The 14,955-nt window shown below is 35.7% G+C and overlaps 1 protein-coding gene across 2 annotated transcripts in view; it reads right to left on the bottom strand.

Moving 5' to 3' along the window:
- The window catches only part of LOC123562374 (diacylglycerol lipase-beta-like), a 30,148-nt gene that overhangs the window by 14,332 nt on the left and 861 nt on the right, over positions 1–14,955 (bottom strand). Inside the window, exons 1-10 of one of the 2 annotated variants that reach the window (XM_053537240.1) lie at positions 14,202–14,499; positions 12,506–12,647; positions 11,204–11,451; positions 10,491–10,677; positions 9,188–9,275; positions 8,864–8,985; positions 7,428–7,598; positions 5,406–5,532; positions 3,883–3,966; positions 807–959 (exon numbers count right to left, since the gene is read on the bottom strand). In XM_053537240.1, the coding sequence (XP_053393215.1) occupies positions 807–959; positions 3,883–3,966; positions 5,406–5,532; positions 7,428–7,598; positions 8,864–8,985; positions 9,188–9,275; positions 10,491–10,677; positions 11,204–11,451; positions 12,506–12,600 (1,275 nt within the window). In that variant the 5' untranslated portion in view covers positions 12,601–12,647; positions 14,202–14,499. Of the gene's footprint in view, positions 1–806; positions 960–3,882; positions 3,967–5,405; positions 5,533–7,427; positions 7,599–8,863; positions 8,986–9,187; positions 9,276–10,490; positions 10,678–11,203; positions 11,452–12,505; positions 12,648–14,201; positions 14,500–14,955 lie in introns of those variants that run through there. The other variant, XM_053537241.1, reaches the window with a different exon arrangement.

Below are 14,955 nucleotides of genomic sequence, written 5' to 3'. Positions count from 1 at the left end.
TCACTCAAACTGACTTAGACTGCTATTATTTTTGCCAGGTTGCATTCTATGCTTCTAAAGGATCTTCTTACAAATTTTTTTGGTATGATAATTCTGTATTTCTTTATTCTTACAGCAATAAGCAAGTTATACACTTTCACTTTTAAAATAAGTAAAAACTCAAACTGTTGTCAAAATAATGCAATAGCATACTAATGAAACTTTTCCTGTGTCATACACACAATAGAAATTATCTTCCCTTACTGATACTACCGATAAGAAAACAATTTTCGCATGTGAGTAAAATTTCCTTCCTTGTGTGTCAGTAAATTATGTTATCATTACATGTTCAGGAAAGTATGACAGTTGTTTTAAACATTCTGCCCAATTACTAAGATATCTCTCACATGATAATGGTACTTGAACCCCAAAATCTGCAGTCATCACTATAAAAAGGTTATAACTATTACATTAACCAATAATCATATTTCTCAACTTGCAAAACAAACTTACTTACCTCAGCCCTCCAGAAATCCTTTTCTGGAATACACTCAGTTATCAGATAGGTACTTATATATTTAGCAGACTGGAATAAAACTTAACTAAGCCCCCTGGAAAGCCTTCTCTAGCATACACTCATTTATTAGCCAATTACTTATATATTTAGTAGAATGGAATAAAAGTTACCTCAGTCCTTTGAAAAGCCTTCTCTAGAATACACTCACTAAAGTTACTTACATATTTAGCAGACTAGATCGAAACTTACCTCAGCCCTCTGAAAGCCTTATCTGGAATACAATCAGTTAGCAGACTGGAATAAAACTTACCTCAGCCCTCTGGAAAGCCTTCTCTAAAATACACTCACTAATCAGCTTGTTACGTATATATTTAGCAGACTGGAACATCCCTGTATGAACGAAACCTTCCACCCCGCCAAAACACACTGGAGCCCTTTCAACAACTAGGTCTGTCAGTATATCCTATTATAAAAAACAAGAGGGTCTTGATAGCCCTAGATCGCTCAATTGTATTTCACAGATTGCTTGAACAATTTCAATAGATGGTCATGCATGGAAAATATCTGTCTAATTATTTTGAAACTGGGCATGCAGTTTCTGGCAAGAAGAGTTTTTTTTAAATTTCCACTCTATGCTTATAGGAGATACTATATACATATATAAACAAGAAGACCAAATGGTCCTAGGTCACTCACCTGAGAACAGCTTGATCAAATTTTTAATGAATATCTTGCTTAAAATGTGACTCCTTTTGCATAGGCAAGGTATTTCTTTGATTTGACCAGGTGACCTAGTTTTTGACCCAACATGACCCATATTTGAACTAGACCTAGCTTTCATCCCAAGACAAACAATCTGATCAAATTTCATGAAGATCCACTGAAAAATGCAGCCCCTATTGTATACACAAGGTTATTCTTTGATTTGACCAGGTGACCTGTTTTTGACCCAACAAGACCCATCTTTGAACTTGACCTAACTTTCATCAAAGTAAACATTTCCATCAAAATTCATGAACATCCTGTCTAAAATGTAGCCCCTACTGCATCCAAAAAATTTTCTTTGATTTTACTGGATGACCTAGTTCTTGACCCCAGATGACCCCTATTTAAATTTGACCTAGATTTCATCAAAACAAACATTCTGATCAAATTTCATGAAGATCCAGTGAAAAATGCAGTCCCTATTGCATACACAAGGTTATTTTTCAATTTGACCACGTGAGCTAATTTTGACCCAAGATAACCCATATTTGGATTTGACCTAGATTTTATCCAGACAAACATTCTGATCAAACTTCATAAAGATCCAGTGTAAAATGCAGTCCCTATTGCATACACGAAGTTTTTCCTTGATTTGACCTAGTGTCCTAGTTTTTGACCCCAGATGACCCATATTCAAACTTGACCTAGATTCCATCAAGGCAATCATTCTGACAAAATGTCATGAAGATCAATTGAAAAATACAGTCTCTATCGCATCTGCAAGGTGTTTCTTTGATTTGACCGGGTGACCTAGTTTTAGACCCAAGATGACCCATATTCAAACGTCACCTAGATTTCATCCAGATAAACATTCTGATCAAATTTCATGAAGATCCAGTGTAAAATGCAGTCCCTATTGCATATACAAGGTTTTTCTTTGATTTGACCTAGGGACCTAGTTTTTGACCCTTGATTACCCATATTCGAACCATTCTGACTAAATTTCATGAATATCCAGTGTAAAATGCAGCCCCTATTGCGTACACAAGGTTTTTCTTTTATTTGACTGGGTGACTTAGTTTTTGACCCAAGATAACCATATTTGAACCTGACCTAGATTTCATCCACACAAATATTCTGATCAAATTTCATGAAGATCTGGTGTAAAATGCAGTCCCTATTGCATAAACAAGGTTATTCTTTGATTTGACCTAGTGACATAGTTTTTGACCAAAGATGACCCATATTCAAACTTGACTTAGATTTCATCAAAGCAATCATTCTGACAAAAATTCATGAAGATCAATTGAAAAATACAGCCTCTATAGCATACACAAGCTAAATGTTGACAGACGACAGACAGACGCCAGACATTGAGCGATCACAATAACTCACCTGATCAGGTGAGCTGAAAAGTGACTGCCTCCTCTGGCAGCCATTTTTTCAAAAACTGAATAAATAAAACAAACTTGGTAAAGGGTCACAGAAGGAACATTTTTTGTAATTTTTTTAAACTAGATTCTATTGAGACAAGCATTCTGTTTGATAGTTTTATCTAGATATGTAAATTGAGAAGACCATTAACTAAGTTTTATCTATGAAATTATTTCAAAATTGGGCCAGTGTTTTCTGACAAGAAGATTTTCATAGTTTCCATAATATCCTTATAGGAAAAACTGTACACATAATATATGAAAAAAATCTACCCATTATGGAAGCCATGTTTCCGACAAACTCCAATATTTTGAAAAAGAAATTGGAATTGGGTCATCAAAGGAACAGTTCTGTGATATCATTTAAGGTAAGTTTCACAGAGACAAACATTCTGATCATTTATTTTGGAGATATTATGCCAACAAATATTATCTGCAAGTTTGTGGAAGATCGGATGAAAACTGTTTGACTTAGAGTTGACAAGGCTAAATTCGCAGTTTTTCAAGTACTTCAAGGGCCATAATCCAAGTACCTTGGGGATTTTGGCTGGTTATTGAACTTGGCTGAGATATTATGCCCACAAACATTGTCACCAAGTTTGGTGAAGATCGGATGAAAACTGTTTAACTTAGAGGGGCGGACAAGGCTAAATTTGCAGATTTTGAGTAATTCAACGGTCATAACTCAAGAGTGCCTGAGGCAATTTTGCTGGTTATCGAACCTGGTCGAGATATTATGCCCACAAATATTGTCACCAAGTTTGGTGAAGATCGGATGAAAACTGTTCGACTTAGAGAGCAGACATGCTTTTGGACGCAACCACCCGCCGCCCGCCCGCCACAAGTGTTCACATAATATGCCCCGCTCTTCCAGAGATGGGCGTATAAAAATCCATGGTGGAAGTAAAATAAATTCATGTTATTTAACAATTCATATGTATGTTTCCTACAATTATGTATGAAAAAATCTAAAACTTCAGAAATCTGTTTTACTAGAGCTTTCAAATAAAGTACATGTAAAAATCATTAACTTAGGGTGTTATTTATGTTGGCTAGTTTACTGAAATATAACAGTAAAATGACAGCGCTTCAATTGTCTGGTCACAACTGGTTCCTAAACTTCTAACAGGTGTTACAACCTAAGGTATTATGATGGTGGTGGTCAAATGCCAATCCTGACAGACCATTACCATGACCTGATGCTGCACCAGATAAATCAATAAGGAAAGTATTCACAAGTGAATATACCTCTAGGGATAGAGTTCCTCTTACAGCTACTACCACAGATTCACTCTCATTGTCTATACACACATAAAATGGAATTGCATAGATCTGTAAAAAAAGAATATTGTTTTGTTGGGTTTAAAATCACACTGACACAAGTATAGGTCATAACACGACTTTTCGGCTTTGATGGTGGATAAAGACCCAAACTGCATGCCCCTCCATTCATAATTTCATCACAAGCAGGCACCTGGGTAGAACCACCAACCTTCCATAAGTCAGCTAATTGGCTTCCTCACATGAAGAATTCAATGCCCAAAGCAAGGCTTGAACCCACATCAGTGAGGGGCAAACGATTTGAAGTCAGCGACCTTAACCATTCCACCACAGAGGCCCCCATAAAAAAAGAATACAAACCACTCCACCACAGAGGCCCCCATAAAAAAAGAATACAAACCACTCCACCACAGAGGCCCCCATAAAAAAAGAATACAAACCACTCCACCACAGAGGCCCCTATAAAAAAGAATACAATCAACAATTCAGTAACCTGTTAATCAGTTTACAAAACACTTAATTTCTACACATTCGTATGCATGCAAATAACAACTAGCAACAAATAAACCATCAAGAAATTTAATCATTAATCGCCATAGATCGCTCAACTGAGTATCAAAGTCTGCTTGAATAGGTTTGGTAGAGTCACACAAGAAAATAATTGTGAAATTATTTTGAAATGGGGCACGTGTTTTCTGTCACAAGCTCCCATTAAATAAGTACAGGTGGGTAATGTGTGTGTAGGGAGTAGGGAGGTAATGTGAGGATGAAAACATAATACTACTAAGAAACATCATTAAGAAACACATGAAAGTCCATCTAGAGAAAAAAAGCCCCTACCCATGGCAGCCATTCTTTGTAACTAAACAGAATGATCTGAAGGAATTAAAAAGAGGTCATTTAAGGAATACTGTTGTGCAATTATTTTGAACTCGATCAAACAGTTTCAGAGGTAAAGTTTTTCAAGGTTTTCCCTACAACCATTTAGGGAAAACTGTCCCAACCCACCTGATGGCCATGTTTTAAGGAAACAGAATGATCTGAAGAAGGTTCATTTAAGCAATAATGTTGTGAAATTATTTTGTAATTTAGCAAGATTTTTAAAGTTTTCAATATATACATATAGGGGAAACTAGCCCCATTCCATGACAGCCTTAATGAAATGGAAAACAAAACTTGAAGGAATAAAGTTGACAGTCACCCAAAGAACTTTTCTTTGTGAAATTATTTAAAAATTGGGTCAGCATTTTCAGAGACTTTTTTGGTTGCCAACGACAACCAGAATTTTGCATGGATGACCTAGTTTTAAAGGAACATAAAAAGGGACCATCCAAAAAATAAAATATTCCTGAGGAGTTTGGCTGAAATTGGTTTTCTGGTTTAGAAGATGTCCTTCAAAGAAATTTTGGAAAAAGGATGAACGACTGATATCTAACAATCCTAAAAGCGCATCATTAACACTTAGTGCTCAGTCAAGCTAAAAACTATACCTCATTAAGGAAAGATGCACAGACTAAATCATTCACAGAGCATCCAGTTTGTAAATGGAAAGCCGCAGTGTTAGCTAGCAGTTTGCCATCTTTCTCAATTTGGGGTGGGTATTCTTTCATACTCCAACTGAAATACATTTATGCATTAATATGTTATTGTAAAATCATAAATATTACGAGGAATAAATTTTTCTTACTTCAGCTTTTTTAACTATTTTGCAAAAATTATCACTTGCAAAAACTCAGATTTTAAATGGGAAGTAGGAAGAACAGATTTAACCATGCTTTATTTCATAGACTGATATTACACACATTCTCTGCAAGTTATTGCCAGTTTCTCCATATGTATAAGAGATGGACGATGAAATGACTTCAGACTCTTATGTTTTCTATCAAATCGTCACAGAAACCAAACACAGAGAATACATGCCATGCTTTTTGCTTTGTTTCATGAAATATTCATGTGTTCTGCAGTGGAAATGTTCAGTACAATATCTTTTTGTTAAAGAATGAGAGTACATTTCTTGATGCATCTATTCTTATCAATATTATATATAATATATGATACAAATGTTTGGTTTAGTTGCAGTAAAAGTGAAAATATTGCCATCAATGAACTTTTTAATATAACCACACACATTAAAATTATGTCATCTGCAACATCACACACACAATATGAAATCTGAACATTAATATGGAAAATACTGATATTTTAGATCCTAACATAATAAAGATTGAAACAAGAGCTATCACAGGAGACAGTGCACTTGACTACTTCAATGCTGGATAGTTTGTTTGTTTTGTTGGATTTAACGTCGCACCGACACAGGATAGGTCATATGGCGACTTTCCAGCTTTAATGGTGGAGGAAGACCCCAGGTGCCCCTCCGTGCATTATTTCAACATGAGCGGGCACCTGGGTAGAACCACCGACCTTCCGTAAGCCAGCTGGATGGCTTCCTCACATGAAGAATTCAACGCCCCGAGTGAGGCTCGAACCCACATCGATGAGGGGCAAGTGATTTGAAGTCAGCGACCCTAACCACTCGGCCACGGAGGCCCCCTCAATGCTGGATAGTGAAACTGGGCACATCTGAGGAAGCTGGAGCTGTCACTGGAGTGTTTAATGACTCCAGTGGTAGATGAAGATACTGCACAATAGCTTGAGTCCGTGTAAAAAATATTAAGTTATAAGAGAGATAAAGATAAAGTGTATCAAAACACTAAATAAGTATAATTCTAAGTAAAAGGTGGCATAATTCATGAAAAATTGGTGCCAGAGTTATGCACCTTGTGTCATATGATGTGGGTGATAAGGTGGAACAACTATTTTAAGTTTGAATCAAATCCATTTAGAAATAACTGAGATAGAGTGATAGTGCACCAAAACTTTAACCTGAAATTCTAAGTAAAAAGGCGAGATAATTCATGAAATACTGGTGCAAGAGTTATGGCTCTTTTGTCATATGATGTGGGTGATGATGTTGAACAACTATTTTAAGTTTGAATCAAATCCATTTAGAAATAACTGAGATAGAGTGAAAGTGCATCAAAACTTTAACCTGAAATTCTAAGTAAAAGTGGGGGATAATTCATTAAATATTGGTACCAGAGTAATGGACCTAGTGTCATATGATGTGGGAGATGATGTGGAACAACTACTTTCAGTTTGAATCAAATCCATTTAGTAATAATTAAGATAGAGTGAAAGTGCATTAAAACTTTAACCTGAAATTCTAAGTAAAAAGGGGGGACAATTCATGAAATATTGGTGTGAGAGTTATGGCCCTTATGCCATATGATCTGGGTGATGATGAGGAATAATTATTTTAAGTTTGAAACAAATCCATCAAATAATTACAGAGATAAGGAGAAAAAAGAGAAAGTGTAAAAAAAACTTGAACCAAGGTGGGGAACGCGGAAGGACACTGACGCCAAGTAGAGTAGGATAGCTCTCCATATACTTTGTATAGTCAAGCTAAAAAAACATGATTTTTCAGCACATTAATAATGTTCACTTACTTGAGTTTTGGCAACAGTTTGCATGTAGCCACTACTGGGTTGTTGAGACCAATGAAATAGAACCAGCCATAGCTACCAAGTGCATACTTCATAAAATGTGCTGCCTCGCTGAATGTCATCCAAGGTTTACGAGATGTGGAAGGGGAAGGCACAGTTTTATGTGGTTTACATCTATAAATATATTTGAACTAGATGTGTGTCCATAACAAACAGGTTCCCTCTTTTGGAGGCAAAAATTCTCATGTTTATATTTCATTTTATATAATACAAGTACTTATACATTACAGTAATAGCAAACAGGCTGGTTCACAAAGATATCCATTAACAGTAAACTATCCTCCCTGAGTGAACAGTAAGTTATACACAACATATACATGTAAATTATACGCTGTTCTCTTCAAGGTTTAAAAGCAATCATGATTAACTATAAAATTTATGACATCATATGTTGTATGATGTCACTGTAATGGTCTGTTATGGTCTGCTTTGTATTATGTTTCCAATCAAATAATTTGTATACCAAATGTAATACATGAACTGGTTGGAATAGTGAGAAGATACATCTATCATGCTAACTAAGTTGTAGCAATGAGGAAATCCAATCTCTGGATTCAGATTAGTCCAGCAACCAATTAAAACCTCAATTTTGAACTTAATCTCAAGCTGAGAAAAGATTATCTTATCCATAAATTGGTGGATAGATTCACTTTGTCTACAATGTGTTGATGGTCTCTAGTGTGATATTTTCTGCATCTAAACTGGTTACCTTAAAATCAGACCATATACATTCTACATAAGAAGGATGCTAGATGGTTTGGTTTTAAGTCACACCAATACAGTCAAGATAGAATGGCTATTTCCAGCTTTATAAGGCTAATTACACAACATGTAGTTGTTGCCACTGGTGTTCCCTGTAGATATATACATACAGCTCTGAATTCGCCATCCCCTATCCTGTCTCAATCAGACAGCAGCCTCTCAATACATGTGATCAGCTGTTTAGATGGAATAGAAACTATGGTGATGTACTATGTAGCTTCTGTACCTAAGTCTATGGTGATGTACTTTGAAGTTTATGTTCCTAAGTCTATGGTAATGTACTTTGAAGTTTATGTTCCTAAGTCTATGGTGATGTACTTTGAAGTTTATGTACCTAAGTCTATGGTGATGTACTTTGAAGTTTATGTACCTAAGTCTATGGTGATGTACTTTGAAGTTTATGTTCCTAAGTCTATGGTGATGTACTTTGAAATTTATGTTCCTAAGTCTATAGTGATGTATTTTGCAGTTAATGTACCTAAGTTTATGGTTATGTACTTTGCAACTTACATACATGTATGTAAGTCTACAGTGATGTACTCTGCAGTTCATCTACCTAAATCAACGGTCATGTACTTTGCAACTTACTCACCAAGTCTATGGTTAAGCTTACTTACCTAATTCTACTGGTTAGGAGTGGGGCATCTACGACATCTAACTGTTGTCTAGTCTGATGCTGTTTATGGTAAACCAGTATTAGGCCAGCTAGAATATCACTTGCTACCAGTTCTTCTTCCTTCTACAATATATTAAGTCCATAATTCAGAACCGAAATGCCACAAAGCTCTAATTGCACGCACTTATGTAAAACTAGTATAACCTTCAAGCCTAGGAGGAAGGGAGATAATCTTACAGGTTTTCCAAACACCTTTTTGTTCTAAGCAATATATGATATAAATTTCTTAAAGCCAAATATTGTATCCAAGTAGAAAATACATTACCTTAAATATTTGCATACATAGCCTGGACAATGTAGAAAAGATGTGTCTATTTTCGTCTGAACTAAGACAACAGAACAATCCCTTCCATCTGAAATAATCAATAAATTATTACTGGTCTACATTTTGTTACATACTGAAAACTTCTAGAGGAAGAATAATAAGAAAATTTTGAAGTCCAGACACTGAATACAGTATTTAAATTACATACTAATGATTTGGTTTTTTTTAGTTTGTTAAGGGTTTAATGCCTTTTTAAATGGTATTTCTGACAGGTAATCGTGGGCAGTAAGTGTGAACTAGTGTTCCTGGATTCTGTACCAGTACTAACCTGTTCTCTGCAAGTAACTGCCTACTTCTCCACATGAAATAGAGGTGGAGGACAAATAATTTCAGACAGAGTCCTTTTTATCAAATCATCACAGAAAACACACTAATGAAACAAGTATAATGTCGAGCTTGCCAGCTGTCTAAGTGTGACCTTGACCTTAGACATAGGGATCTGGTTCTTGCGCATGACACTCCGTCTCATAATGGTGAACATTCATGCCAACTTACATCAAAATCCCACCATGCATGAAGAAGAAATGCTCCGGACAAACTTCAATCTGACCTTTGACCTCCAACTGTGACCTTGACCTTTGAGATAGGAACATTGGGTTTGCGCATGACACTCATATAAACATTCATGCTAAATATAAACAAGATTGGTCCATGCATGTCAAAATTATGGTCCGTACAAAATTGGATGCACACGCACACATACACCGACACGCCAAAAGTGGGCTTGACAAAAATGGTTTAAACAAGTCCCCCACCCACCCAATAAGTAATTTATTTCATTTTATCATAATTATCTAAGATGAATAATGAAATCAATATGATCTTTTCGAAGCATATAATGCAACCCAGCAAAATAACAGCAGACTCGGTTTTGACTGTTCACAAGGGGTAATGGAATGTGCAACACCCCTCATGCTCCCCAGCACTGGCTTTAGCAGAACTCTATTCCAAAGATATTGAATGGCCTCCTAGACCCCCAAGGACCAGAAAATATAACAACACTGAATAGAATTTTCATGAATATATTGAATCTGTAAAGAACTAAAATTGTGAATTCAGTGAGGCTGACCCAAGCTATTCTTGTGGTCCCTGACCATTTTCATTATATACTTTATGTTCGGATCACTCGAAACCCTAGATAACTCATGCACTTTCCTTATCCCTTGCGAATTCTAGTGATTAGTGTTTCAACATGTATCCAAAACTGAAATTCTCTCAAAAAAGTATTTTATATAAAACATACCTTTTCTCCCAGTCATGTTTACTGATGATAGCTTTACTTCCTCCTGAACTAAAGTTAAATGCCACATTGATGAGCACTCCCTGTATCACAAGTATAAGCCAACCTAAGGCCACAGCAGCACAGGCTAACCAGTATACTCGAGGCTGGCTATCACAGACAGGCATGAGTAACACTATAGATGCTGTACCTGAATTTATAAATATAGAGACTGTTGTGAGATAATACAACTTGATATTTCTACAAAGTCATGTAAAATAAATCAAAATTTTGAATAATACTACCAACAACTAAAATGATTTTAAATAATAACTTTTGCAACTTTGTCAATTTATGTAATATCTCACAAACAGAAATACCTATTGCTGTTGTACTTGCCTCTTTGTTTCTTAAGATACAATTTAACTTTTTTCCTGGCCAATAACCAGTTATTGGACTGCTCTGGATGTGTAGCATCATTTTTAACATCATTTTACTTTGTGCCATTTTTAACACTGATATTTTCAAATTATTAAACAGTTTAAATGATCGAGTACTTGCCATTGTGTATAGGCATAACACAACTAATTTAACAGCAATGAAATGCCAGACATATTTACTAGCAATCCTAAGCCTATATTGGCACTTGGGTTATGCCCTTTTGCAAATGTAAGCTTAGTTGTGCTAGTAACCACTGAGGACACACCAATGCCATTTAATAAGTGTATAACATTTACCATAGATGGTCCAGAAAAACTCTGTAACAAGCACCATAAGCCTGGTGTACAGGAATGTACCAATATTCTTCCTGGGGCTGTCATCAATCATTGTGCCTCGCATGCTCACCCTTACAATCAAGTAGTCTACAACCACCGTCAGTGCGTGGAACACCATCAAGCCTGTCAGGTAAGTGTGCACCAAATGACCACTGCTACATTCAAAGTCATGGAGATACCGAACAAACTCAACTAAAATGACAATGAGTCTGAAAAAAAAGAAATAGAGTAAAATCATAATTATGACCGTACATAATACATTGGTGTGATAATTCTACATTAACTTTATCTAACATAACTTTGCCGTTTATACCATAATTTGGGTAATGCCTATATAATATATAAGGAAAGGATGTTGGTGTCTCTGTGCACAAAATGACTGCCATTTACTTCATTGATACTTTTTAAATGGCAGTATATCTTTTTGGTTTGTAATCGGATTTCAATAACTTTTTTTTGCTGATTTTAATGCATCTGGTCACAGGTGAAGCCACTAGGCTCTTCCAAAATAAAAATATTGTCAAAAGTATATATTCCCTTCTTTATATACTCTCTTTAAACACAATAACACATATTCAAATTATCTTGTTTTCACTTTAAGGTAGTGAACATGTAATGATATTTGGCTATTTGCATATTCTACATATGAAATTTCAGCACTTTAATATACCGCTATCTCAGCAGTTCCTGAACACAATGTCAACAGCGTCACTCATCACTGCCAACACTAAGATGCTTCTTGAATAACAATAGATAATATTAAAAATAACTCATCTTATACATTCCAGCAGTATTTCTAGAGAACCTGATAACACAAAGACCTATCTGCTGACATTCAGATGCTTCTTAAACAACACTAGTTTTATCATTACCCGTCCAGTACATGTCAGCTGTTTCTAGACAACTAGAGAACACAAAGTCATCACTGCAAACATTACGATGTTTCTTGCATATCTTGATATCAAACAAGGGGCCTCCATGGTCGAGTGGCTAAAGTCGCTGGCTTCAAATCACTTGCCCCTCATCGATGTGGGTTCAAGCCTAACTCAGGGCATTGAATTCTTCATGTGAGGAAACCATCCAGCTGGCTTACGGAAGGTCGGTCGTTCTACCCAGGTGCCCACTTGCGATAAAATAATGCACGGAGGGACACCTGGGGTCTTCCTCCACCATCAAAGCTGGAAAGTTGCCATATGACCTAAAACTGTGTTGGTGCGACATAAACCAAACAAAATAAAATGAATAATATCAAACATAACTTACCCAATACATCTCACCAGTATTTCCAGAGAACCAGAGAACACAAAGTCATCACTGCCAACATTAAGATGCTTCTTAAACAATACAAGTTTCGGCATTCTGTTCTGTCCTCTATTTTCCAGGTAGTTTTACTGCATCTTTCTTACTAAAAGGAAAAAAGTCATGGTGACCTTGGACTGCTGACCTGAGATTCATAGCTCAAAAACGTTTCTTTGTTATAATTCATTATGATTTAATTATTTTGGTAGTGTCACGCAAGGAAACACTGTGTGAAATCATTCTGATTTCGAAAAGTTTCAAACAAGATAATTTTCAAAGCATCCTCCATATACTTATAAGCTCAGTACATGACTGTCATGGTTTTCAGTAACCAGGACAACCATCTGTGGTAGAAGTTCACCAAAGGAGCATTAAATGAAATAAGATTTAAACATAAAACTTACTTCGTAAATGACTGAAATTTGGCATGTTGGCATGTTAACTGTCAAGTGTATCAGCTACATGTTGTATATATCCTGAGAAGTACTTTTTTCATTATGGAAAATCCATTACATGTATGTGGTTTTTGAGAAGCTAAAAGTTGTCTAAATTAATGTGTCTTTTTTCTATTTTACTCTAAAGGTAAAGGTAAGCTTCATTTAATGTCGTGACTCTTGTGATAATTAAGTGCAGTCGCACAGAATCAACTGGTCAAATTGAGAAAGATCTATCAAAGGATGTTACAGACAAAGTTTGGTGAAGATCCATTCAGCGAAGAAGTTCTTTAAAGTCTGTTTCCCTATTTTTAGCTCTGGCTGCCCCCAGGTGCAAGAAAGTGAAGCAATTTGAAATAATCTGAGAGAGGTCTATGCAAGCACAATACAGACTAAGTCTGACGTAATTCTATCCAGTAGTTTCACATGAGAAGATGTTTTAGTAAAATATTACACCAATGGACACAAGATGATCACAAATTAAGGGTCACCTGAGCAATATGCTTAGATGAGCTAAAACAGGTATTAAATATATTTAGATATTTAAATAATGGTAAAATCATTGTTACTTAATTGTTCTAGAGTATATGAACACTGTAACCTTTCAATCTATATATATTAAGTTTTATAATATTTTATTGCAACTATTACAAACATGAATGAAAACAATACATATGTATACATATATATAGTGCAAATGGGTCGGGCTACAAGTTTTAACAACATTAGCGACAGTCCTCCCCAAAACGTCACAATGTCACATATAAATCTGTTCCGATACTTGTCTTGCAATTATTGTATGGTAGATCTATTACAGCGTAGAAAATGTATAACTACGTAATGACAAGATAAATTAATTTTGAAAATGAAAGTAGGAAAAGAAAAAAAAATGAGGATTAGATTGTCTGTTTGTCAAATGCCCCCTTAATACTGCCGAGCCCTGGTTTAAGCGTTTGTTGGTGACAGAGTTCAATACTCGAGGCGATAACGATAATTTTAAGGTACATTTGTACTCTTTTAACGACATAAACTGGTTTACGGTAACAAGTGTACATGTAACTTCCTTGTTTTCAATCTATATCTAACCTTGGACTAGCCTTACTCATTTGGCTTATCAGGATGACTTATTTTATGATCTGATGTTTTATAGTTGTTATCCCTCTAACGGGACAGCCACAGTCAAAAGTTATCACGCTGTCCCGAAACCTTCTAATATTTGGACTAACCTTACACCTAATGAGCTTCCTGATCTTTTAACAGTCTGCCTCAGATAAAGCACCTCTCAGTCTAGCCTGGGATTCAGGCGTTGATATTTTTTGCTTTGTCATAACATACGCGCTATTTCATATACGTGAGCAAGTTGCTGTTACTGGCTCGTTTAGTTTCTGATAGTGTCAATTTGCAGAACAGAAACAAATAAAAAATCGACAGACTGGAACCTAGGCTACTCTCAGTCATACTTGACAATACACCAGTAGGTGCAGAAAATTTTTATCAATTGTTCACTATTACATGCCAAGAAAAAATTGCTAGCAGTTGTGTATCTTATAAGACTAAATCAGTGTAAATCACAGGTGGCAGTAACGTACCTAGGATACAGATATATGGTATGAATTTATAAATGACACAGTATTACTTTGTATATATAATCTACACACTGCCAGTGATCACAATATAGAATGATCTCTCTAGGTCACAACTAGATTTTGCTTATATGATAGTCTAACAGTCTAGTTCTTCTTTGTCACAAAGCATCCTGTAACTGAACACAAGTTTTGTAGTCTTTTCAATCCCAAGCCTGTTTCTGAGTTTTTGTCTGAATAATACCAAAATTTGAAAACACCCTTTCTGTTGATGCAGAAGATGCCAGCATATCTAGAATGTTTTTGGCTACAGTACCCTACAGAGTGGTCTAAGGCTGATCTAAAACCAACAAACTGCAACAAGTCTATGAGCTTTCAGTCTAAATTTTGGTACTAA

Source organism: Mercenaria mercenaria, chromosome 2 (genome assembly GCF_021730395.1).
Source record: "Mercenaria mercenaria strain notata chromosome 2, MADL_Memer_1, whole genome shotgun sequence".
NCBI classification, from domain to species: Eukaryota; Metazoa; Mollusca; class Bivalvia; order Venerida; family Veneridae; genus Mercenaria; species Mercenaria mercenaria.
The sequence above is the reverse complement of the archived record's forward strand: the minus strand, read 5'-3'. Positions and strand labels throughout refer to the sequence as shown.